Consider the following 26198-nt stretch of genomic DNA (forward strand, 5'->3'; position numbering starts at 1 on the left):
GGAGAGCGCGCCAGCGGATGACGTCACCCGCGCCGGATTTGGTTTCTGGAGTCGTCGCTTACTGACTGCGTTGTTATGGCGCTGAAGCCGGGTAAGGAGCCGCGGGAGAGGCGGGCGGGGACCCCCCTGAGGGGCAGGCAGGGGACGGATGCGTGAGGGTGCCGGGGACCCACCGAGGGGCAGGCGGGGGCGGGCGCGGGAGGGCCGCCGGGTGAGGGGTCGCCGGGTGAGGAGCCACCAGGGACCCACCTGAGGGGCCGCCGGGGGAGGGGTCGCCGGGGACCCACCTGAGGGGCAGGCGGGGGCGGGCGCGGGAGGGGCCGCCGCGGACGGTCTTGGGGCGGGGCGGGAGCACCGGAGAGGCGGGAAGGGGACGCGGAGGGATCTGAGCGGGGCTCGGAGGTCCAGCGGCCGGCGGTCTCGGACCCTGATGCCGGCAGAGCGGAGACACGGACAGAAGAGGGAGGGCTGCTTGCCGAGCGCGTGGGCCGCGTGCGGGTCACGGCCGGTCACGACCACCACCTGCGAGACCTGCACTGGCGTCCTCCCGGGGCAGCGGGGAGACCGGGGCTCGCGGCTGGTGGCTGCTCAGTCACTGTCCTCTGAAGCGCTGTGCCCGGCCCTGCCCGCGTGCCGGGAGCTTCGGTGCCCCCAGGCTGGGAGAGGAGCCTCGGAGACGGGTGCGGGCCTGCTTGGCAGAGACAGAGCCGGGTGCGGAGCCGGGGGGGGGCGGGGGCGGGGGCGGCGGAGCCGGGGGCGGCGACACGGGCGCGCGCGTTTGGCCTCCCCGGCTGGCGGCTGTGCGGCGTGCGGACAGCCTGCGCCCGGCACACGGCCGGCGGCTCAGACCCGCCAGTGCCGGCCGAGCTCAGCCGAGGTGGGCGGAGGAGCGAGACGCTGGGTGACCGGACGGAGCCCCGCGTTGGGGGAGGTCAACAGGCATCGACCGACAGGGCCCAGGCACTGCACCAAGCCTGTATCGCCTTTTATTATCCCGCGTATTCCCGTGTTCCTGTAACTTACCAAGGGCAAGGACCTGCCCTTTTACCCCCGTGCGCCCCAGGTCGGCATCGCTTTCTAAAGGGGAGTCGCGCAGATGCTCGCGATTGGTGGGTTCTGCAGAGCAAGGGTCCCCGTCCCTTGTACTTCTCGTGCCCCACACGGCGTCCCGCACAGTGTTGGGAACGTTGTGGCACCCGCGGGTGTTCGTGAAAGTGGTAAATCACCTAATAGTTGTGCCAGCGTAATTGTGTTTAAAAAGCAGGGTGCTCTGGCTGCTAAGGGGGGGACAGCTGCCTGTGACGGGGCACTCAGTGCCTCCGGGGTGTGGTGTGTCGGGGAGGCCTGAGGGAGAGGACGTACCAAGGCCCGGGGGGCAGAAAGAGGAGGGCAGGTGTGTGGAAGCGGGGACCAGCAGGCGCGAGCCACATTGAGTCCACAGCAAGGAGGGACGGCGGTGAGGCTGAAGTGGGCAGCCGGGCGTCGTAGGCCAGACCTCCTTGTGACCCTGTGACGGAGGGATCCCAGGGAATGGATCGGGAGGGGCGGGGAGGACTTCCTGGAGGTGGTGCTGAAACGGAGCCCTGAAGAGTGAGTTTGTGGAAGGGACAAAGAGCCCAGCAGGTTTGGCAGCAGACGCCTTCTGCGCTGGGGTCCCGGCGGGAACGCACAACCGGACACGGCCTGGCAGCCGACTCGGGCTGCACCTTACACACGCGTGTTCCCGGAGCACAACGGAGCACACCCTAGCCGCGGTTTTCACTTCGGAGGTGGCTTGGCACTGCCAGGGGCAGGGAGCTCCAGAAGCATTAGTGGTGGGCTCCAGGGCCTCCGGGGCGGGGCTGCCCGTGCACAGGAGATGTAGGCCGGGCCGAGGGCGTAGGCAGCCAAAGCCTTCAGCTGTTGGCCGCTGTGCCCCGGAACCACACGTGGAGGGTAACACATGGAGGTAAAGTGGGCGGGTGGCAAAGCGCACGTTAGTAACGAGACCGGAAGCCGCCTACGGCCTTCAGGAGGGGCTTCCTGAGTGAACTTTGGCCTGTCCCTGCGACGGAGTACCGGAGTACCGCACGGCCTCCCGAAAGGGCGAGGTACTCTCGTGTAGCCCCGGGCGGATCTGCAAGGTGACTGCAGGGCAGTGTGTGCCGAGCAGCGCAGCACACTAGGGAGAGGGCGTGACAGCCAGGGTCTCTGTGTGCGCCCCAGGTACCTGGAGAAGAATTCGTGAGGGAAAAGGGGTGCGCTCACTGACTGCCCTGGGGGGTGCAGGCAGCAAGGAGAGAGGCTTGTCCGTAGTTTCCTCTGCTTGTTTTCAGAGTCCGTTCATGAAAAAGGAGCTTTCGGGACGTAACTGATTGACACGATTGGACGCCATACAGTTCAGAGATGTCCGGTCGAGAAGCCGGCTGCCGGCCCCACCGCACCCATCCCGGCGGTTCCCAGCTGTCTCCGGACCTGGGCTGCTCCCGTGGGTCACTTTTCAATATCCAGCCCTCATTTAAGGGAGACTGAGGACCTGTGAGGTCATACCTGCCCCTCCCCTCTGCTCAGACGGTGAGAGGTGCCCCAGCCACACACAGTACATGCAGAACCTCACGTCTAACTGTAGCGAGCACTTAAGTTCTCTGGAAAGAAGAGGTCGGCTTTCACTGCCCGCTTGGGAGGTGCGCGTTCCCTGAGCCCGTGCATGTGTGTCCCTAGGGTGACGTGCAGACGGCACAGGGTGGGCCGCCTTCCTCTTCGCCAGCAGTTGGGGAAGGCTGGTGTTGAGAATTCACCAGTGAGCGAGATGACCTCATGGGGAGTTCCTTGCCTCCTGGTTCTCACTGCTGGCTGCGTGACAGGCTTTTATGAAGACAGATCCAGTAGGTAAGGTGATTTGAAACAGACTTCAGTTCAAGTATCCTTTGGAGGATATCCTTTAGGATCAATGGAAATGAAAATTCAGTAAATATTTTTAAGACATGTCTTTGTGAAGGTGCTGGTTTTGTTTATCTAACTGGAAACTGCTTTATATAGTTCTCCACTCCTAAGAGGAACACACGGCTGATGTAAATTTCATTCAGACTGTTCCGATCCCATAAGGAAAGAATGCTTGTGGACAAAAAGCGTGCTTCCGAAGTTGGGTGTAGAGGAAGATGCTGTACTAATGCAGGAGGTTGTAATCAATAACCCAACACAGTAGGTGGTTTGCAAAGCATGTAGGCTTAAGGCAAGCTTTCTGGGTTCACAGTCTGCACGCACAAATCATACCTGCATCAAAACTGATTAGAGGGGCGCCTGGGGGGCTCAGTGGCTTAAAGCTTCTGTCTTCAGCTCGGGTCATGATCCCAGGGTCCTGGGATCGAGCCCCGCATCGGGCTCTCTGCTCGGCAAAAATCCTGCTTCCCCTCTCTCTCTCCGCCTGCCTCTCTGCCTACTTGTGATCTCTGTCAAATAAATAAATAAAATCTTAAAAAAAACAACAGCTGACTAGAGCGAGGATTGCAGTGCCTTGACTGAACAGAATGTGCGTTTGCAGGCGAGAACTGAGTGTAGCCGGGGTACGGGCTCGCCTCGCATTTTGTTCTGCTGCTGCAGGCCGGTAGAGCTAGGTTCGACACCTGGAGGATACTGAATTTGCTCTGGTTTTGGACTTGATGTTGTGAGTTTATCACTGACCCTGATTTTACGCCGCAGAGCGGAGAAGCCCGGGATTGGTCTGGCGTGACGGAACACGGAGGGCGCCGCTGGGGGCAGGCACCCAGCAGCCCCCGGCCCGGGCACACGGCCGGACTCCTTTCTGCCGCATTAACTAGTTCCACTCTTTGTTGCCGTAGGTGTTTCCAAACAGGACGTTCGTCAGCAGATTTGGGACTACATGGAATCACAAAATTTAGCTGATTTTCCCCGGCCCGTTCATCACAGGATTCCCAACTTCAAGGTACTGAAGCATTCCTCAGCATTCAGAGGGAAAACACGCTATTCCTAAATGGGAGAGAGTTAGTAACGCAGTTACTGTCCGGGCTCACGGCGGATCCGATTTGGGGGAACGGTGGGTAGTAGTGCAGAATTCACACCACTGGCCTGCATGTCCTTTGTGTTTTGAGACGTCCCTCATCTGGCTTCCTTAGTCCTCACTCACGGCTCCTTGCCATTCTGTGAGGGATTGGCGGGTTGGTCGTGTCTTGCCATGAGGTGATGCTACAGCTACTGTTGTTGTGGCCCTTTTCTCAAAGTTGGCTCCCTTAAGAACAACAAGGAATGATGCCCTCTGAGAGGGGGGCCTGGGCCAGCGCCTTTCGAAAGAAAAAGGCCTTGCCAGTCCCTGATGGATGATTCAGGCCTCAGTTTCCCCACTGTTCAGAAAGAAGATAATCAAAGATGTCTGTTTGTGACGCTGTTCATAGGACATAAGTTTGCCTGAATGAGCAAACATACACCACTCATAATCTCAGCATGCGTGTTCTTCACAGGAAAACAAAGGGATTTTTGAAAATACACTGATGACTCTATCAGGCCCAAAGGATGTGTGGCTCATTTACTTGCCATCATCCCCCATTTTGGCTGGACTTTGTCTCCCCATGCCTGGCTTCTTGGGAACAAGCTCCCACCCTTCTCGGGTTCTCAGCTGAGCTGGTTCTGAGGCCATCCTGTACCTTTGAAACCTGTTCTTTGTGGATGTTTTGTTGCTACTTTGTTTTGCTTTGATGCTTGTTATCCCCGGGAGGGAAGTGTACATGAAGCACAGGGAAGAGAGAAAGGTGCACAGAATCAGTAAAAAATGTCTAGAAAGGGAATTCCGGGTTAGTGGTCATGCGCTCAGGGTTTAGGCAGCTACTACACACGTGTGTTCCTTTTGTGAAAACTCATCAGACTATATACTTTCTACCCCTTTTTGGAATATATGCTTTAGCGTGGTTAAAAGTAAATTGGGGCTAGCTTTCTCAGCCCCTTTCTACCCTGCTTTCCCACGCTGCTTTGGGCGATTCTGAGATCTTGTCTCAGACTTCGTGTGCCCCACCTGCCTGGGTGAGATGCCAGACCAATCCGCTCCCGCGTGTCGTCGGCCCAGGATCGTGCTGTCTTGTCAGTAACGTGCGATTGCGTTTGAAAACGGGCCTCCCGTGCTGCTGAGCATTTCCCACGCGTGCAGGCGCTCCAAGTGGCCAGAACGATTAAAGTCAATCCTGATGCTCCGCACACAAGTGCGTGCTTCTTTGTCCTCGACGTGAGTGCAGCTCTGTCTCTTTGCCTGACTAGGGCTCCTACCTGGCTGGCCAGAGCATCAGAGAACTAGAGGTTTTTGCCAGAGCGCAGGAAGTTAAGGTGGACCCCGACAAGCCACTGGAAGGCGTTCGGCTGCTGGTGCTGCAGGTAATCCAGCTCCCTGAGCCGCCGTCCTGGCCACCGATAAAGCGCGTTCTCCCGGCGGCTGGCACGCGTGTGCGGCTGACATACTGCGGATCGTGCTTCTGACTCTCTTCCACGCAGAACAGACCCTTGGAGTTGTTTTTTCTAGGAACAGTCCAGAACGCTCTGATTTGTCAGATGTCATGAATGTTCCTAAGTTCAGAGATAAAGGACGTTCACAGTGATGACCTTGAGGCAGTCTTTAGTCTGATGTGCTTCCTCAGAAGGGAAAGGTTGTGTTTATTTCCTTTTGCTGCTTTTATATTATAATTCTTTGAGGCATGATAACCCGTGTGTGAGAAATATGATGGAATCCCCAAAATCTATTGATGAGAACAGTGTTTCCTAACTTAAACATACATAGGCCCTTGCTTGAGGGGGAAAAAAAACCTCCCTCGGGGTTGCTTTAAATTCACTAAATTTTTTTTTAAACTTTAATTTTTAAAAAATTTTTAAAGATTATTTATTTATTTACTTATTTGACAGATCACAAGCAGGCAGAGAGGCAGGCAGAGAGCGAGAAGGAAGCAGGCTCCCCGCTGAGCAGAGAGCCCGATGTGGGGCTCGGTCCCAGGACCCTGGGATCATAATCTGAGCCGAAGGCAGAGGCTTAACCCACTGAGCCACCCAGGCGCCCCTAAATTCACTAAATTTAATAAGTATAATCAGAAAACTTGGTATAAGTTTACGTGTCCGTAGCTCTGATACAGCTGTAAAACCACGACAAACCCGTAAGTTAAATAGAAACTGCCCGAGCAGCAGCATCCGTGTGTCAGCCCTGAGTGACGCCGACGGCTGCTCTGCTGAGACGCTTTGCTGTCGGGGATGGGCATCCAGATCTTCGGAGTTTCTCCTTAGCGGCTGTGCCTGTGTGGCCAGCCCACTCTCCCACCGCTCCCGTGAGGCCTCGGTCACACAGCGCACCTTGCAGCCCGTGTGGAGAAGGGATTTTACAGGGAACAGGGCGGGGTGTGTGTGTGTAGGGATCCTCCTCTGGTTCCTTCAAGGATCGCGTGTCGGGGGTCATTTTGTTAGCTGACTGCAGTCCAGCCCCAGAGGAGCCTCCCATTCAGGCCCTTCTGGAAGCCTTCTCTCCTGCCAGCTGTATTTTCCCAGTCAGTAGTTCGCTTGAATGAACCAGAGGAGATAATGGCAGCAGAGAAGAGCCCGAAATGAGTGGTTGCCTTGTGTGAAGACAGAGCTCTGTGGAAACAGGGTGCTCTGTTACCTCATCTAATTCCGCCAACAACCCTGTCGGAGTGATCTCTGTTCCCAAATGACGTGGAGTAAGCTAGATGCAGAGAGGTCAAGTGACTTGGCCAAGTCCCCTGTTCGGTAATGGTGGAGCTGAGATTCCAACCCACACTGAGTCTGGAGCCAGCTCTGCGCGTATGAGGGTCTTACCTGTCAGCCCAGCAGAGCACGGATCAAAGCCTTGAGTGTGTTGGAGATTCGTCAAGACGGCCTGTAGGAGGAGCACAGCCCGGTAGCAAGATGGACGAGCGGGGCCTCACTGTCTCCTCTTTAATTCAGGGGCAGGAAAGCCAAGCTTTGAGAATCTGGTGGCACAGGCTCTCTGGTGGGCACAGGCATATGGTGGTGAAAGAGACATGAAGACGTATGTGGTCCCTGTGCCCTAGACCACACCTAAGTGCAGGCAGGGATCCTGATGCACGTGGCCAGAGTCCATGCCTGGGGACACAGTGGCCTGTGCTTGGGGATACACAGTTTCCCAGGCTCAACCCCAGATCTTCAATAGGTTTCTAGAGTCCTTTTTTTTTTTTAAGATTTTATTGTTTTCTTTTTCTTTCTTTCTTTTTTTTTTTTTTTTTAAGATTTTATTTATTTATTTGACAGAGAGAGATACAGCGAAAGAGGGAACACAAGCAAGGGGAGTGGGAGAGGGAGAAGCAGGCTTCCCGCTGAATAGGGAGTCTGATTCGAGGCTCGATCCCAGCACCCTGAGATCATGACCTGAGCCGAAGGCAGACACTTAACAGCCGAGCCACCCAGGTGCTGCTCCACGCTTTTCTTGAGAGCGAGAGTGCGTGCGTGCACAAGGCAAAGGGAGAGGGAGAAGCAGACTCCCTGCTGAACAGGAAGCCTGATGTGGGGCTTGATCCTCGGATCCCAGGATCATGACCTGAGCCAGAGGCGGACGCTTAATCAACTGAGCCACCCAGGTGCCCCTGAAGTCTGTTTTTAATAAACACTCTGGTGGTGCCTTAAGAGCCACTGGCAGGTCAGCACTTGCCCACCCTGGTTGCACATTAGCACCGCCCAGGGAGCTTAGAAAACCATCTGTTGCGGATGGTCAGGTCCTGAATCAGATGCTCTGGGTGGGTCTGCACTCCTACTCCCCAGGCGATTCTAAAGTGTAAGCGGCTCCCAGAAAAGAGGGAGTGACCAGGATAACGTGCAGTGCACCAGAGTCTTCGGACTGTGAATGAGCCCAAACCTCTTCACACTCCGCAGGAAAAGAGCAGGTGCTCATGACCTGTGTCGAGATATTTCTTCTCTCACGGCTTTAAGTAAGCCGGCCTTTGATTTTACAGGTCTCACATTGGTCTCCGGCTGTCCTCTTTTGCACAAAACTAAAATACATTCTTTTTACAGCTTAGACTTTCTAAATTTTACAATTGCCTCGTGGCCTGCCCTGGCATAATCTGCAGAGATGCCTGTGGCAGTGGCTCTGGAACTTTCCTGGGCATCAGGATCACCTGGCAGGCTTGTGAAAGCAGACGACTGTGCCTGCCCCCGAGCTCCTGGTCACTTCTCACAGGTGCCCAGGGGCTGCAGTTGCTGCTCAGAGGACTGCACTTTGCAAGTCCCCGCTCTGGGACTCCGAACAAGGTGTTGGGGACTAAATAGAAGAAAGGGGGCTGTGGACTCAGGTTAATACAAAAATACCGACTCTGATGAGGCCTGATCTCTGACGCTGGAAGTTTTGGAACCGCAAACTGGTCGTGAAGGCTTGAGATGTAATGCAGGTTTCAAATGGGGGCGCCTGGGGGCTCAGTGGGTTAAGTACCTGCCTTCGGCTCAGGTCATGATCCTGGGGTCCTGGGATCAAGTCCCACAGCCGGTTCCTTGTTCTGTGGGAAGTCTCCTCCTCCCTCCTCCTGTGCCCCTCCTCCTGTTCCTGTTCTCTCTGAAGAAATAAAGAAAATCTTAAAAAACAAAACATTGTAACTATAGTGTGTGATGCTGGGAGGGGAGGACACAGGAAAGTCCTGGTTGGAATTCTAATGAGAACAGGTCTTCATTGGGATTTACATTGTCAGTTTGTGTCTGTAGTGCTTTTGAGTGGCAAGTAAAGTAGAATTCGGGAGTTTGACGACTCACTGCCTCTTCATCCTAAGTGGGTAGGGTAGTGGCCCTGAGTAAGATAGACCGCCGTGCGCTATTTAATTGGGTTTGCAAAGGGATCGTTCCCTTGGCACACACCAAAAGATGCCAATAATAGTAATTTGGTTTTGCCCCTGAAATGCTATCACATGCAATAAATTTTCTATGTTTAATTTTGTAATTTATTGATTATCTTTTTTTAAAAGAGCAAAAAAACATTGTTGGTCCCAACACCGCGACTGAGAACGGGGTTGTTTAATAAGATCACTCCACCTCCCGGGGCAACGAAAGACCTCTTGAGAACATGTGCCACCTCTCAGGTAAGCGCAGGCGTCGCCTCACCACAGGGGAGCACGGTTGTCAGCCAAGACATCTGGTGCGTTAGAATGGGTAAAATACACCGCAAAATCGAAATTCGTTTTTCACAAAGCCAGGGGAGTAGAGATGGGGAAGTGTTTGGCAGTCCAAGCAGAAGCCAGTGTAGAAGGCAGTCCAAGAAGGAGCCAAGGAGAAAACCGTGAGGGCGTGTCTTCCGTCTGAGTCACCCACTTTCTCTTTTGTCCCAAGTTAGCAGATTGTGCCCTGTTAAATTAAATTCCCCATTAAAAATGAAAACAAGTTCTGTGGTGCGCTGGCGCCTTCGGGTGTTAACTTGTGCCTGGTCCGGTGGTTCGTAGCATTTTCTTAAGTGCCACCAGAGCAGCTGGGGACTCAGGGATTTCCAGAATACTGGGACTGGAAATCACCTTGCCAGTTCTGAGTGATGGCTTTAGTAATTCAGTTCTGTGGTCTTCTCGAGTGTTCACAATGTGGTAAAACTAAAATTTGTCGATGCTACATTAGGGTGCCCTGTGGGGGGATTTGTCCTGTGTCTTGGAGATAAAGAAATAGAATTCGGTGACTTTTTTCACATTCCTAGAATAGACCGCAGGTCCTTTCATTTCTAATCTATTAGGAATTAAAAATAGGGCATCGAGATACTCCTTTTTAAAAAAGATTTTCCGCTTAGGTCTGATATTTAAAAATTGAATGTTTATATCGTTATTTATTGATAACCTTTTTCCAAAGATACAGATCGCTACAGCGTTCTGAAGTGTGTGTAATAAAGTAAAACAGTCAAATATATGTAGAAAAAAAGTGCGAATGGAAAATTAGAAAAATAAGACAGTCATGTTCTGGTCATTGTCAACAATGCAAACTGTGTGATGGCCTGCAGCTGGCCACACGGGCCACACACAGGAGCTGACATTCCCCAGAGCCGGCAGGGAGTGCGGTGAGCGGCTCACGAGTCGCAGGTTTCGGAAGTACCAGCGCTTCCCTTCCTGGGGTGGTTGAGGTCCAGGTCAGATGTACTGAGGGCCCATCGCAGGGGCCTGTGTCGGGTGTACTCGTCTGTGTCGCCCTTAGCAGCGTCCCCTCCGAAAGGCGAGCGCCGTGGTGTGTGCTGGCAGCAGTTCCCTGTACTGCGCCGGCGCCGGCCGGTCCCTTAAACGCACCCCCGCAAGTGTGGCCGGGCCTTGGGGAGAGCCAGGCCCGCTCTCGTGACTGAACTTCACTAAGGGCTCAGCAGCAGAGTTCGGGCTCTGTCGGCACATAAGACACCGGAACCCGAACAGGACATTTCCGTTGTCTTGGTGGCGCAGGGAGAGAGGCTCTTAGGACCACGTCTGTGTGCAGGTGTGGGTCCTGGTGCGATCGTTATTTACTCTGCCAGAGCTTAGTGGCAGAAATACTGTCCCCGTGTGGGTCAACTCTAGGAGACTCAGATATGGCCTTACTTTTTGGCAGAGAAATCTCTGAATTTGTCCCTTGACAGCCTTTGCCTCCAGCACGTCGCAGCTGCCTTTGTGGTCTTGGTGTTTTTGCGTTTGTTCTCTAACCAGGAGTCTTCCAGCAACCGCCTCACGGGCACACACAAATGTTGGTCAGCTGAGTTTTTGTTGAGTCAGACGGGACTTTGGGGAATCGGAGTCTCCTGGTTGCTCACACTCTGTCTGGCCAGCAGAGCAGGCGAAGCTGACTTTTGGAGGGAGGAGGAAGTCAGGTGGACAGTTTTAACACAGGTTTCTGCTCACCAAGGCTGCCGGGCACCAAGCCCTTTAAAACAGGGTTGAGGATGTGGGCGGGCCTTCCCACCGTGGGGCACAGTGGGCTGGTGACTGGTGACTCCTGAGAGGCCCCAAACCAGCTCTCTGTACTGATCCCATAAGTGGCTTGTCATGTACTTGTAGACGAGGCATTATACCATATGCGGTGACCCTCCCGTGTCGGGCAGAGGTCTGCACAGAGGCCGGATTTGGCTCTTCGATTGACCTGTAGTTCTTGATAGCTGAGACTCATGACCATATCAGCCTCCCTACTCTGTAAATACAAGCGTCTGTTCGTTAGTGTAAACCTGTGTACTTTTGGTACATTTTGGTTGAACTAGTCCTATTTCGGAAGTGGAGATGCTACATTTGAAGGTAATAGCCCCGGGATTTCATACGTTATCTGTCCCACACATTAACTGCCCACGTCTTATGTGCTCAAATGCACTACCTCCTTGATCTCCTTGCCTCCCAGCGCCAGGCTGACAGGGCAGCGGGTGACAGCTCTGCCTTAGGGGTGAAGAAACGGAAGGTCAGCTTCCTCCTCTCAAGGTCACAGAGCTAAGGGGGACCTGGACCCAGTTCTCCATGACTCCTGTGCCTGTGGTCTAACCGCTGTGCTCTTCTGCAGCGTGGGAAGAAATGATTTGCTCAGTATTGTAAACTTAACATCTTACTCATTTGTGTTCTCAGTTCCAAGTGGGATCTCTCCTGCGGAAGACATTTTGGGAAATTATCCTACGATGGTTTCTGAACCAGGGTCTTCCTAAGTGCACTTCTGTGCTGTGTGCTCGCTGTCGGGCGAGTTTGCTTCTCGCAGGAGGTTGACCCAGACCCTGAGTGCACCTCGCCCGTGAACTGCGAGGTGGGACAGCCGCTCGCTGCCCAGGAAGCATTCAGGTCCCCCTCTGTGTCCACAGGGCGTGAGGAGCTACAGCACTCCCGTGGGCTTGGATTCCAGGGTCCTTGTGGACTTGGTTGTGGTGGGATCCGTTGCTGTTTCTGAAAAAGGTAAGATTAAAATCAGAAACTCCTGGACGTGACCTCAGCTTCACATTCTGCCGTGTGTTCATCTTTTAAACACCAACGGTAAGTAATTTCAGTTTTCTGGACACACGTCTGTCCTCTGAAGCCACTGTATCTCCCATTCGTCTTGAAAAATTAACTCGGTTCCTCACTCAGTACCTTCACAGTATCGCCATTTTTCTTAGCGGGAAACACGAAGTCAGCTCCTCTCTCTTCAGATGGTGAGAGGTTTCCTCTAATCTTGAGCTGCTTGGAACCGGAGCCGGGTCTGTTTGTAGTCCGACAGTAGATAGCTGGTTTGGAAAATCTCCAGTGAACGGAAAGACATTGCTTCTGTTAGGAAGCAGCAGCCTCTGGGCAACACAGGGTGTTCTGAGGCTGTGTGGGGAGGCCCGGTGCTGTGCCTCTCAGGCAGGTGAAGGGGGAGGGTGTCCCCCGCTGCTGTCTGCCCTCTGCCAAGCCGCCTGGGGGACTTGGGCCCCTGTGGTTCCCCTGGGACCTCTCCCTCCTCCGCTGCTCTACCCCAGCCCCGGCTCGACGCTCTCAGGAGACGGTCTGGGTGTGCTGCTGCTTATACTGCCCCGGGCTCAGTGGGTTCCGGGACCAGTCGGCCGGTCACAGACTTGGCTCGCTCACTGTGGTATGCGCCCCTGCTGGGAAAGCGTTCCCTTTGCTCCTTCCCTCCAGGAGGGAAAAAGACTCTTCTCAGATACCCATCCTAACACTGCCCCTTTGGAAATTAAGCAGCTAAAGCCCAGATCTTCCTTAAAGAGAGGTTTCCAACAAACAGTTGGCGAGAGATGCTCTTAAGTCATTCGTTCCAAACCCTGGGCGTCGTATTTTTAAATGTTGGCCTTTGATGCCTTCACCTGGAGCATGCAGTGTTTGCCGGCTCTCTGCGGTAGTCCCTGAGACGTCGTAGTGCAGCGTGCTTTGCTTTCCCTGTGCTCCCAGTTACAACACGTCATCTGTGTCATCAGGGATGGGTTCCCAGGAGCACACGTTTCCTGGGTGCCTACTGCGGGCCAGGTGTCAGGCCAAGGTGGTCTCTGTCTTGAGCCCACAGTGCCCGGAAGAGCAGACGCAGCAGCTGAACCCTGGTGTGGTGTGCTTGGTGCTGCACACCGACGTCAGCACGGACGCTGGGGAGGTGGGGTCAGAAGAGCCACCCTCTTCCCAAATGCCCAGTGTTGGCGTTTGCTTGTGTCGACACACGTGTCCTGCGTTCTGTGTGTGGGTCGTTTGTCCTGGTTCTGTTTTCCCGGGAGAGGCAGCAGCACGTACAGCACTCTGTGCCCTGCTAGAGGACGCCCATCCGATGGGCACTTAAGATGTCCCCAGGGTTTGGTTTTGGCTTTTCCCTTACAGATCACAGTAAAGTGAGGTGTAGTCTGTGGTAGCGTTTCTCTGCCTTCGAGGGCCACCTGTGGCATGACTCCAGCAGAGGAACTGTCGGACCGAAGCGCGGACGTGAAATCCTGGTGGCTGCTGCTGAACAGCCCGCTGTGAGGTGGCCTCCCGTCCCTGGCTCCTCACCGCACCTCTCTCCCTGCTCCCTCTGCGTAGCTAGAATCATCAGACCTCCATGGGGACCGGTCCAGTAGTGAGCAGTGGTGGTTCGTAGGCCATCGGAGTGGCCTTTCGTGGCGAGGGAAGGTGGTCATCACTCACGTTTGCTGCTTACCGGCCTGCCTCTGCGGACTGTTCTGTCCTTGGCCGTTTCCCTACCGCACTCTTTCTCACGGTTATCGGCTCGCATGGTTGTAGGTCGGTAGTCACAGAAGTAGGACGACGGATAAGAACGTCCGAAAGCGGCTCGGGCATTGGTGCCCCTGGTGAGGATGCTGATGCAGATGTTAAGCGGAAGTTAGAATTTCGGCGGCGTCACGGGCTTCCTGATGTGGGAGACTCGGCTCTTGTGGGAGCCAGGGGTACTGTCATGTTTCCCGTCTTGCTGCTTCCTTACCTGCTCTGCAGCTTCTCATGCACCTTCAGCTCAGCCTTCCGCAGGCCCCCCCAGGAGTCCTCAGTATGGGACTGGCTCTGCCAGACCCCGCCCTCTTCCAGGGACTGCTGGACTTTTCAGAAGACAAGGTGATGTCCTCGTGAAATACATATCCCTGATTTTAGTGTTTATTTCCTCTTCAGGATAAATGGATTTAAAAGATTTTGCTTTTAGTAGGAATTTGTTCTTTAATCTTTTTAAAAACTACTCTTGCGGGGCGCCTGGGTGGCCCAGGCGTTAAGCGTCTGCCTTCAGCTCACGGCATGATCTCGGGGTCCTGGGATCGAGCCCTATCGGGCTCCCTGCTCGGTGGGAAACCTGCTTCTCCCTCTCCCACTCCCCCTGCTTGTGTTCCCTCTCTCACTGGTCTCTCTCTGTCATATAAATAAATAAATGAATAAAATCTTTTTAAAAAACCAAACTACTCTTTCATTGCTTTTAAATGTGAGTTCTGCTCACAAATGCAGGTTCCGTTGCCTCTTGTAGCACGACTAAAAGGCTCAAGCTTGGCATCACCGTGCGCTGACCCCGGTATGTGTGCAGTGTCAGCGTGCCCCCAAGCCCCACTGTTGAGGGCTCCCTGTGGGCTTTCTGTACGTTTCTAAGGAGGTGCCAGGGATATCGAGTCCAAGTTTCTGTTTCCACTACAACCTAATGAAACATTTCCTCCTGAAGTGCTGATGCTCTGCGTGTCTCTTAGGCTGGAGAATTGGGAAGGGAGAAGGTTACGCTGATCTGGAATATGCCATGATGGTGTCGATGGGAGCAGTCAGCCAGAAGACGCCTGTGGTCACCATTGTCCACGACTGCCAGGTGCTGCCCATGGACAGGCCAAGCAGAGCTACTGCCATACCCCCGAGAGAGCGGGCGGGGAGGGAAGGAGACAGACACACAGGGACAGACTGGTGTCTGCCTTCATTCCACATCTGCTGGGAGTGGCGGTATTGGCAGAGCTGGAGCTGTCTGGCAGTGAAGCCTTACCCCATGAGGCTGGTGAGCCCTGTGTTTCTGCCGTGCGGCGCAGAGAGCACAGGAGCCACATTCCCCGTCAGCTCCCTCACCCACTTCTGTCTGACCAGGTCGTCGACATACCTGAAGCGCTGCTCGAGGACCACGACCTAACAGTGGACTACATTCTCACTCCGACGAGAGTCATTGCCACGGGGTGTGAGCACCCAAAGCCGACGGGAATCATATGGTCCAAGGTGGGTCCTGTGGCCAGCAGTGGCCTGTAGCTCGGAGGCGTCTCCTCCTGTGTGGCATTCTTTGGCAGCTATCCCTAGGCCCAGCATGTCTGTGCATTAGAATCACCCGTAAGCTTTTGAAAATCCAGCTCCTGCATCACAGTCTCCAGACATGAGCCCAAGAATCTCCTTTGCAAACCTGTGGCGCTTTGATAAGCAGCCAGGTTCAAGGTCTCCTGCGGCAAGACACCAGTTCTAGATGGCAGAAGGAACAGTCCACTCAGAGGACCCATGCCGTGACACACTGCTGGCCAGCGGGTTTCGTCTCTGAGAGCTGTGTCCACTGTCCTGGCCACGACAACCTGCTGTCTAATCAGCTTTCCTATTCTAAGTCTAGCTTGTCTTGCTGTGACCTGGGTCGCCAGGCAGTACCCACAGCCTCCGTAGGCTGATGCCTCTGCGACTTCATCTGCAGAGCAGTCACTAGCATGCGTGACAGTAGTCTACAGAGGGAGTCCTGTCCCAGAGGCCCACCTGTAGGTTATGATCCTGCCTGCTGGCAAGCAGCCAGAGTTACTGGGGAAACAGAGTTGTGCTTCCTCTGGATTGAAGCCATTGTTCATGTCTTCCATTCCTTAAACCCCAATCATCAGAGTTGGAAAGGAGCCTTCCCGTGGCCATGGAAAACCAGTCACATCCACCTCTGAGATTGGCAACAGAGTGAAACACCATGGCACAGTGGGCCTTTCCCACAAATGCCACAGGCAGGTGGTTTTGGGCTGCCTGGGGCCTGGCCACTTCTAGGTCAGCCCTGAGAAAAGTGGAGAGGAGGAGCATGCGTGACCTAGAAGTGAGTGGACGGGTCTGAGTGCAGGCGAGTGTCCGGGGGAAGGCAGTGGCACGCTTTGTGAACATTCAGATGCCCCTTGGTGTCTTTCAGAAGAAGATGGGTTCACCTTGGAATTTGGGTCCATGGCTTCTGGGTGGAGGCTGCTCCACGGGTCAGAGGAGCGAAGTGGCATTTGCTCACAGCGGAGAGGACAGGTTTGGGGAAGCCACACAAGGGGCTAGTCGCAGTGAGGCTGCAGGTCCCTCAGGGGCCAGCACTTCATACACGAGGGCCGACTGCAGCTCACCTTAGGAAGACGCCGAGTGGTCTCTCCAGAAAGAGAGAGAAAGACGTGCTGCTTTGGGGAATAGCCACGGTTACATCCCGCTAATTTTAACAAAAAATAGCAACAGATGATCTTATTGGTCATGTCAGGTGAGGAGACTCCTGTGTGTGAGAGGAAACCACATGAACCGGAGGGGCCAGCGACACAGCTGGTCACACTGTGTGCGGCCTCTCAGGGCCGGCGCTGTTTGTTGACATGCCAGCCGTCTCACCCTCTTCCTGGAACACCTCCTTGCTAGTGAGGCCTAGGCAAGAATTATAAACTTCTAAAATGCCATTTCTCATCTCGGGGTCCTGGGTTCTTTGTTCTTCCAACCCTGGGCCTCCTTTTCCATGAATCTTGGGAAAGCAGCGACTTTCTCCAGCCCCTGGGGCTTCTGTTCTGGCCTTGCTGTGTGTGCAGCCAGAGCGAGTTTTCCTCGACACTGGGAAAACCATCCCTGAATTCCACTGAAGATCTGGGGAGGGGCAGGGGCAGTTCGGTGCTGGGGTATGGTATTATTTTGTATGGCGTCTTGATACGCATTGACCTATCCTTCTGTGATTTTCTACCCATAGACATCATTGTGTAGGTATTAGAATCCCAGAATTTGCTTCTTATGTATTTCGTTGGAATATATGGCATCACTGTTCCTTCTGAACACTGTAGACGCCTCAGATGAGGGCTGTGAACCACACACGGAATGTGATACACTTTTAACTCGTTCTTACTACACAAAGGTTGTGCAACACTTGACTCCCTGGTCTTTGTCCCACATTCTCAGGGATGTGCCTGGTGTCCCCGTGTGGGGACCAGGCTGCTCTGGATTCCGCTTCGGCTGTAGCTGCTTCAGACAGATGGCTTCCTCGACGCAGTGCCTGCTTTTCTCTGCCTGTGCCTTGTGGTTTTAAAGATGGGGACCAGGTGGGACAGTGGTTTAGAGTGAGCTTAGAAGCCACAGCAACATGTCTCAGTCTCTTTATCTGTGACCTTGGTACACCCCCTGCAAGCCCCCCATTTGTTTATCTGCGAGGTGGGATGCTGTCAGTGCTGACCTCACAGGCTGTGCCCACAAAGTGCCTGCTGAACTTGGCCACTTTTGCTGTTGGGGCCGTCACAGGTGTGACATGCAAGTAGGTAAGTGTGAGAAATGTGCCTGGACACTGTCGCTGCGGGCAGAATCCTTGGTTACCCTCTGAGTGGTTTACTGAGCCAAGACGGGGCCTTGCCCGTGTCTCTCCATGGCACCGTGCTGTCACTGTGTGCCCTTTACTGCCTCTCAGTGAAGGAGGAAAAGACTTTCCTTCCGGAAGGTGTGTCTGCTCCGTTCATGCGGGGTCCTCCTTTCCCTCGGGTGCGCCGTCTGCCGTGCGCCGGGTGACCTGTAGAGCTCTGGGGGACTTGGCCATGTCTGAGCTACAGGGCCACATGACTGTCCCACTTGAGAACCGAGCGCTCCCCGAGCTCCGCTCCCCGCTCCAATCCAGCAGGTCCGCCCTGGCAACAGGAAGCACTTCCCCCAGGATCTCGGCCAGGCTGGCGTGGGGCGTGAGAGACCTGGCCGTGGGGCGGGTCCCAACCCTCCGGGCAGCACTTCCAGCCCGGGCAGTCGTTACGTCTCTGGGACGGCAATTCGATGTCCGCGCTTGTCGATAGCCACGTGTAAGGTGATCTGCAGTGGCTCAGAAGCCACTTGCTGCATCCCTCAGCTCTCGCAGGAGCACGCGGATGGTGGCCGACGTCCCCGCAGCTAGCTTTCAGCAGCTCCCCGCGGCCGGTCAGTTCCAGGGCTGTGAGGTGTGGGGAGTCACAGCGGAGCAGCGAAGTGCCTGCTTGGGAGCCGGGCTGCCTGCCGGACCCACACGAGCTCCCGGAAGGCAGCGGCAGGACGGAGCCCTCTGCGTGGGCAAGGCTCCAGGCTTTCCCTCACACTGTGGTCCCCTCACGTGGCCCCACTGGCTGAGCCTCTGGACAGCCGAGCCCTCTCCCTCTTCTACTGCTTTCTGCTGAGCTACAACGAGGCAGGGGGAAGGAGTAAGACGTACTTCAAGAATTCCCTGGAGACACGGTCGGGCAGCAGGGCGTGGCCACAGCTCCGAGAGAGCCAGGGCACCCCGAGACTGCTCCTTGCCACCAAGGCCACAGATCGAAGGACGGCTTCCCAGCCCCCTTGCTCCCCACAGTCACTGGAAGAGGTACCACCACTGATTACAAAGGAGAGCAGTGGGACACCCTGACCAAAACCTGGATGTCTGCCTTCCTCAGTTACTCTCTCCGTAGTTCAGGAAATGGGGTTCTGCCAGGGTCACTCCTTTGTGTGCAGACTCAGAGAAGCAACTTGGGGCATCCACCGCCGTGGGGCGGGTCTTTCCACATGGTCACCAGGCCCTGTTGATTGACTTGTGGAGAATGACAGATGCCTTGAGGAAAAGGGCTTGGAAAAAGGACTTCTGTGAGAAACGGCCATTCTGGGACCTTGCTGCTTGCTTTCCGATCCCATATATCAGCATTGTTGTCTGGAAATGACAGCCAGAGGTGAGCGGACGCCTATCCACACCTGGGCCAGCAAGTTAGAGTGGCTGATACTTCTTTTTGAAAAGATATGCTGGTTTTGACCCAATAATTGAACTTCTAGAAATCTGTCCTAGAGAAATACTCACAAGTTTAGATAGAGGTGCATGAGTACCCAGCATAATGTGGTGCCTTAAAGCGCCCCGACCCTGTAATTTAAGTGCATATAGCCTTTTTTGAGAGTGTTTAATGGCATGAGGAAACATTGATGGTATAATAAATACTAAGTGGAAAAAGAACAGAGTATACATTCACACATGTTGGGTATATGATTTTATATTCATTATGCTAAAACATGTATAGAAAAATGATGGAGGGGTGCCTGGGGGGCTCAGTCGGTTAAGCATCGCCTCTTGATTGCAGCTCAGGTCATGACCACAGAGTAATGGGGTTGAGGCCCGCTTGGGCTGTGTTCTGGGGTGGAGCCTGCTTGGGATTCTCTCTCTCCCTGTCCCTATACCCCTTCCCCCACCAAAAGAAAAAACAGGTGAAGTGTATCCGAACATTAACAGTAGTTCTCTCTGCAAGTTGGGATTTCAGATTTCTTTTAATTGTTTTCTAAATTTCCCACAAAAAGTATACACTTTTATAGTCAACACTGTTCAGTAGAGAAAGCAGGACATTTGAAACCATTTTCCAAGGGCAACCTTCCGCCCAGGCGTGTTTGCGTCTGGTTCCACGAGGAGCCTCTTCTCTGCATACTCCTAAGTGGTAAAAACGAGAAGCCAGGATGGAGGATGGTTAAATGTGTACCAGCTCTTAGAAGTCACGTGCTTGTGCGTGGCGGTACCACTGGACTGTCCAGGCTGCGTGCTCCAGGCATATGCCTGTGTGTGAGGTGGGCTGTGTGGGCCACTCATCCCCCTGTGGCTGACACTTGGGTGTGGAACTGAGCCTCGAGCTGCCGGGCATGAACTCGTCCCACACTTGGCCCTGAGCTGGCCCAGCAGGAGGGGACCTCACTGCTCTTGTGGGCCTGTTACGCTGCCTCTACCATCAGGCAGGCAGGAGCTGTGGTTTGCAGCTGGAAGCTGGCGTCTTGTGGTGGCAAAGGTTTTGAAGTGATCGTGTATACCAGGAAATAAACGGTTTTTCTTTTCTTTTAAGATTTTATTTATTTATTTGACAGGCAGAGATCCCAAGTAGGCAGGGAGGCAGGTGGAGAGAGGGGAGGAAGCAGGCTCCCCACAGAGCAGAGCCCGATGTGGGGTTTGATCCCAGAACTCTGGGATCATGACCCGAGCGGAAGGCAGAGGCTTTAACCCACTGAGCCACCCAGGTGCCCCTAAACAGTTTTTCTTAGTGACTTCCATGGCCGCTTCCAATAGAACCATCACCTTGATGGTGCGCATGGTCTGAAGCAGTGATGGTGTGTGGTCATTGCCCTGCTGGTCCTTCAGCACCCACAGTCAAAGCATAATTACAAAGGACTAATGCCATGGGGGCTTTTTAGTAAGTGACACGTTTGACCAACTATGTGCAAAAAGAGGTCTTAAATGAGTCCTGTTGTCATTAGGAGATGCTCTAACTGGAAGACAAACACGTGCTGCTCAGGCGTGAACGGCGTCTGGACGACGGTGCGTTCCGTGGCTCTCCTGCATGCTTTCTCTAGAGAACGATTTCGCCTTGGTCATTGGAAAGTGCTGTATCTAAGTGTGTTCAGCCGGTGAACGATAAGTGCTAGTCTCACGCAAGACAACTAATAGTTTTGGTGAAAGTTGTATTTCACGTTGGAAATACTAATGTGTTCCTGGTAAATGCCAGCAGCGGCCGAAGCATGTCCTGACCTCTAGAATGACATTTTAGAATGGTAGGGATTCTAGAGATCCTCCCTCCCGGTGTCTGTGTCTTCTGGTCAAGTTAACCGAGAGCCGGGAAAGGCAACAGGTTCAAGATTATGAAGCCGGTGGGTCGTGGAGGCAAGATTAGGGCCGGAGTCTCGTCCTGGGTTGGCCACGGGTGCCTTGAGGGTGAGATTCCTGGTGTGTACTGCAGTTAGCTTGTATTTCCAGGGAGTCGGATGTTTCATTTAATCTTTAAAGAGAATGCATGTTTATAAATGACATCGTAAGCGTAAGAGAAGCGTGGTTGTAACATATAAAAAAATCATATTTGGTCTGTACAATGGGATGGAATACTTACAGAAAAGCAGAAATATGTTTTTATGTTTGATTAAGAGGCAGAAATCTTTCATTTCACATGGCACACTTACAGAAGGTAACAAATGTTCCTAATTGCTAGCCAGGAAAAACAGCGTGGCCCTGCCGTGGGCCGTCCCGAGTGTGAAGCCAGCCCGTTCAGTTGGGGCACAGAGGCCTCTGTGTCAGCTGAGGGGGCACCGTGGGCCCCAGCCACTCCGCAAAGAGCACAGAAATGGCAAACAGCTGGGAAAGTGGCGAAAGCCACCTTGTGGACAGGGAGATTTTTCCATTTAGAACTTGTGGGCGCAGAAGCATGAGCTGACATTAAGCTCTGTCATTCCTTACCCAGAAAACATCCTGCTCTTGAGATGAGCAGTTTTACGTAAAAGTGACGCATTTGGCCATTTCCATTCCTAAAGATGAGTCTGTGTGTGCGCGTGTGTGTGGCGGTGCTGTAGACTTAGTTCATAATCTGTGCATGGTTAAGTCATGCTGCTGTTCAGCTGATTACAGTTTGTCCGCGTGCCAGCTCAGGATAAAGTAGCCGCCTGTGCTGGGCAGAGAAGGATGTATTTTTGCTTCCCACGACACGCGGTAAATGAATGTCTGCTGCGTGAGTGTGGAGCCTTGCCCCCTGGGCTGGGTTTCCTGAGAACACTGGCTTTGGCCCGAGGGAGCCCCGTGGTTCCACCAGGCAGAAACACATGGGAGTTCGTACGTAGGGCGGTCACCCAGGCAAGAGAGCTCCGGGCGGGCACTGGAGGAGGCGTGGTGTTTGCCAGGGGGTTTGGCCTCACAGCTCTTGTCTGCTGGTGTCACAGTGGAGTGACACTCAGTTTTTCCATAAAAGAATGTAGTCACGTTGCCTCTGATTGTAATGGCAATTTTAAATTTGATCATCTTCCCTAATTACTAGATCCTAGTAACTTAAGATATCCTTAAGAATCTCATTATGACCATTTTAGGGGCAGTCGGATGGCTCAGTCAGTTAAGCATCCCATTCTAGGTCTCAGCTCAGGTTTTAGTCTCAGGGTTGTGAGTTGGAGCCCTGAGCTGGGCTCCATGTTGGGCGTGGAGCTTACTTAAAACAAAAAAGAATCTAGTTATGACCAGTTTAAATCTGTTTTGAAAACTCTGAGAGGACACAGGAATCTGAACTCTTGAAGAAGGTGGAATTGGGGTGTGGGCAGGAGTTGGGTTGGCTGGACTTAGGTCATTTTTAGGATTCTTTGGGACCAGAGCCTCTCGGGGTACTGGCCCGTGAGCTTAGTCATCTTTGGATGAATCAGTTCAAAAGAATTGTAGAGAGTCAAGTGGAAGAAAACTTTCTTTTGCTTAGAAAAAAGTCGTTACATCTCCTGCATATCTCCATGGTGCAGACATGGTTTCTGTTTGTTTCTCTGCGTCTCAATAATGGGGAACATTAGAAGGAGCAGGTCTTCCTTTGACCAGTCCCTGGCATCCGGGCATCTGTGTGCTTCTCGGAAGACCCCAGTAGACAAGTGCCACTTGCAGAGGCTTCTGACGTGGCCGTGCTGGGAGCAGGGGCACTGTCCCATTTGGAGAGGGCTCGGAGCCAGCGGGAAGGCTGTGCCAAGGTGGAGAGTGTCATCCACTTAGTGCTAGGAGAGAGAACCAGGTGCTGGATTAATGAGGGTCAGGAGCCTTAACATCTGTGTTTAAGTTTCTTTGACTCTTCCTCTGAATCACTGATCCTTCACTTGGGGCCTGTGTGCCTCTTGTGGTTTGGGGATCTCTGAGCAGAGTTCGGGAAATCGCATGCAGAATTGCCGGGGACTCGCTTCCGTGGAGGAGCCGGAGCTTCTGCAGAGGTCTCGGACTCTCTGGCAAGGGTCAGAACTGTTACTCCAGTTACAGATGGTGCAGAGAACAACAGGAACCCTGTTATTCGTTAAGCTCTTTGTTTTTAGACGGAAGTTTTACCTGTCTGACTCGTGTGCTGGTCTCTATTCTGACGCGGCCGTGTTCGCGGGACGTCCTGCCTTGGACCGTTGCCCGCCTCTTAGTAATTGGCCATTCACAGGGTCTTTGCCCTAAAGAAGGGCAGAAAGCATCTCCGAAGAATGAGGATTGCTAAGAAGGACTAAAACGGTGCGTTGCTGGGTCTTTTCTGCCGTGCGATTCCTCAAGTGACAGAAGACCAGTCCTGCCCCGGGCTCCCCTGCCCCCCCGGGCTCCCCTGCCCCCCCGGGCTCCCCTGCCCCGGCTCCACTGCCCTGGGCTCCCCTGCCCCGGGCTCCGCCGCCCCGGGCTCCACTGTCCAGGTTCAGCCGAACGCACGGGGCCGGGCCATGTGCGGCGGCTGCACCGGGCTGGGACCGTCAGCCTGCACACTGCCGGCTGGGTCCGGGCCGCCCCCGTGCACGCAGGCCCCACTTGTCAACTCCAGTTCTCAAGGACCAGGAACCGCCTCATGTTTTGAGGTTCTTCTACAACCTCATTCGTTGCAGTTTCCCAAAAAGCCAAACATTTCCTTTGTATAGGAATTCCGTGCATTGAGACTTAACGTTTTTTGGAGTGTTAGCTGGGAGCTCGATGACCCGTTGCTAGAAAGCGTTTTCCATAGTGGTGTTCTATTTCAGATCTGCCTTGTTTCTGCATTTCCGGTGACACCTTGAGAGGCTTGGTCCCTGAGAAATGCTCCTCCAGTGGAGGTGGGAGGAGGGGCCTGGGTGGCTTGTTAAAGAGCCCTTCCCACCCAAAGGCACAAGTGGGAGGACAGGGCAGGCATGGAGGCAGAAACCCCCATTATTCTGGAGGTCACCAGGCGCATTGCCACTTGTGGCCGGGGAGCCCTCCTTCCAGTAACGTTGCTTACTGTCCCTTCTGCATAGGAGGCCTTCGGTTTTCTGCTTCCTGGGCCTCTAGGAGGATAGAGAAAACCATTCCCTGCCTGCCAGCTGCCATGGCATGTCAGGCACAGTCCAGAGGACAGTCCAGAGTGGCTCTGGGGATCCCAGATTGACTTAAGCTGGGGCAGTGTGGGGTCAAAGTGACTGATTAAGGCAGAGGGGTCCTGCTTCTCAGAGGGCCATGTTGGACCACTGGTGCAGCGTGGCAGACAGACTGCTTACCTGAGGAAGGCAGAGGCCCCTGTGCGGTCCGAGTTCTCTTCCCTCCTGACCGAGTGTAGACACGTGGAGAACAGCTGGAACTGCTTTGCTCTTTCAGATCAGCTGTGAGGTGATGGGGAAAATCCCCATACTCAGAAGCCTTCGTTGCCGAGAGAGGCAGGCTGGGAGAGATGTCACCCTTCAGGATGAGCCCCGGCACCTTCTGGGAACCAGCAGCCAGCAGCCACCTCCCCTGAGCACTGTCAGAAGACACCAGGACCCGCACCAGCCCGAATCCTGTTCCGGGCAGGGGGAGGATGGGCCTTCTAACACTGTTTTCATCGGGAACCTTCCGCGGGGCACCCGAGTGAGTGAGCTGAAGAGAGCCCTCCGAGACCTGGGCACAGTCCCCCAGAGGCTCACGTGGCAGGGGCCACAGCGCAGGGCCTTCCTCCACTACGAGGGCCCCACCTCAGCCCAGCAGGCTGTCTCCTGCTTGCAGGGCTTGCGTCTGGGTGCTGCCACCTTGAAGGTGGCGCTGGCCAGGCCGCAGAGGGCCGGAGACGTGACAGGCGGCTGTGCGGAGGAACCACGCCCTGACCGTCGCTCAGCTGTCTCCGACCTGTGATGTGCTCCTCTGGGCCCGGTGGAACTTAAGGAGCCTGTGCAGCGGGGCTCGGAGCGTTGCTGCCTGAGCCGTTTTGAGGCCAGTCCTTTCCAGCACGTGCCAGCCTTCTGTTACTGCCTGGGGCCTGCTGGTGAGAGGGAAGGGCGCCGTAGCACACTGCCGACTTGTCCGGGCCCGGCTCCTAGCAGGGATCAGGTGCTGAGCACGCCCTGCTGTCCTTGGGTCCTCGGTCTGGTATGACTGCAGGGGGAGCTCTGTTCATACCGCAGAGCCCAGGTTCCCCGGGTACAAACTGCTTGTCACAGCTCGGCGCTGGTGTCAGCGATGGAGAGCCGGTGTGACGTGCGGGTGGCGTGCGTCTCACTTCCGTGCCTCCTCACCTTCCAGCCGCCTGCCGTCTCTGCGTGGACTCCCGCACGCCGCGCTATCCTGTAGGAGACACTGGTCGTGGAGAAAGCTGTCCCAGCCTTCCTCACAGGCAGGGACAGAGGTGCTCACACCAGTTTGCCCAGGGCCTGATGTTTCTTGGGGTTTCCCTCCAGTTCTCTGTTCCTAAAAAACAAAACTGGATTTTGGTTGAACGACGCTTTCTTAACAGAAGTGATTTTGCAATTGATACTGGGCCAAAAGTCAAATGAAGCATTTAAGTGGCAAAATTTTAATTTTTTTTACCAGAGGGTCTTACTGAGCATGTTTTAAGCACAGTCATAGCTCAAGGGGGTATGCCCTGCACATACTTTCGGTAAAACCTGGGGGCACTGTCTCCCTTTGCAGAAGCACTTTGTCATTGGTTTTACATGAAAAGACTGTGCAGATGTCAGAAACAAAGTCTGCCTTTAGATGGCTCACTATGTGCAGGCTCCTTTCCCCAGGCATCGTGAGTAAAGCAAATGGCAGAAATAACTGAAAAACAAGGGGCGCCTGGGTGACTCAGAGGGTTAAGCCTCTGCCTTCGGCTCAGGTCATGATCTCGGGGTCCTGGGATTGAGCCCCGCATCGGGCTCTCTGCTCAGTGGAGAACCTGCTTCCCCCTCTCTCTGCCTGCTTCTCTGCTACTTGTTATCTCTGTCTCTGTCAAATAAATAAAATCTTTAAAAACAAAACAAAACTGAAAAACAGGCTAGCACCTTTCCTTTCGGCTTTTGGACCCACTTTTTTTGCCCGAACCATTTCCCCCGTGAGCATGGCTGATTTCGTTTTGTCACCCAACACTTAGACCTCAAAGCCCGAATCTGGTCATCTAATTCCTTGTATTTTGGGGGTGTTTTTTGGGGAGGGGGTGTTTGCCTTGATTTTTGTTGTTGTTGTTTTCTTCTCATAATTTTTTCCTGTACTTGACGTATTCTGGTTTAGCCTTTGTGGACTTTATCGTTGCTCTTTCACCATTAGAGTGGTACTCCAGGAGATCAGGAAATGAGTCTGGGGCTATCTTGGTCACCCCGCACTACGCCCCAGCTGTCAGCTGTCCGGGCACCTGGCTGGTACACAGCAGCCCAGGAAAACTGGGAGACGCGGACAGGTCCTCAGAGCCAAGAGAGGGAGGAGCGCGCCTGATCGCAGCACTGGGAGCATGACCTATGCCCGACACC

General features: G+C 54.1%; 1 protein-coding gene across 11 annotated transcripts; it reads left to right on the top strand.

Moving 5' to 3' along the window:
- Positions 1 to 25233, top strand: MTHFSD (methenyltetrahydrofolate synthetase domain containing). 11 transcript variants are annotated; one of them, XM_047710998.1, is made up of 9 exons: positions 1 to 91; positions 3819 to 3923; positions 5097 to 5209; positions 8946 to 9059; positions 11747 to 11837; positions 13830 to 13946; positions 14558 to 14670; positions 14937 to 15062; positions 24100 to 25233. In XM_047710998.1, the coding sequence occupies exons 1-9, from the start codon at positions 76 to 78 to the stop codon at positions 24607 to 24609; spliced, it is 1305 nt and encodes a 434-aa protein (XP_047566954.1). In that variant the 5' UTR covers positions 1 to 75; the 3' UTR covers positions 24610 to 25233. The 11 variants fall into 11 exon arrangements, with proteins under 11 accessions (XP_047566954.1, XP_047566953.1, XP_047566957.1 ...); XM_047710997.1 differs by lacking the exon at positions 5097 to 5209 and adding an exon at positions 5242 to 5355 and having other exon boundaries at positions 3819 to 3922; XM_047710999.1 differs by lacking the exons at positions 1 to 91; positions 5097 to 5209 and adding exons at positions 784 to 2663; positions 5242 to 5355 and having other exon boundaries at positions 3819 to 3922.
- The last annotated feature ends 965 nt before the right edge of the window (positions 25234 to 26198 follow it).

Source organism: Lutra lutra, chromosome 17 (genome assembly GCF_902655055.1).
Source record: "Lutra lutra chromosome 17, mLutLut1.2, whole genome shotgun sequence".
Lineage (NCBI taxonomy): Eukaryota > Metazoa > Chordata > Mammalia > Carnivora > Mustelidae > Lutra > Lutra lutra.

What these genes read in the sequence shown, in the direction of transcription:
- MTHFSD (XM_047710993.1), top strand. Translation starts at nt 2,687, where the DNA reads ATGTGTGTCCCTAGGGTGACGTGCAGACGGCACAGGGTGGGCCGCCTT. An exon ending in GAACATGTGCCACCTCTCAG is followed by an intron (nt 9,060 to 11,746) that starts GTAAGCGCAGGC and finishes CTGTGTCCACAG; the next exon opens with GGCGTGAGGAGCTACAGCAC. An exon ending in TGGACTTTTCAGAAGACAAG is followed by an intron (nt 13,947 to 14,557) that starts GTGATGTCCTCG and finishes CGTGTCTCTTAG; the next exon opens with GCTGGAGAATTGGGAAGGGA.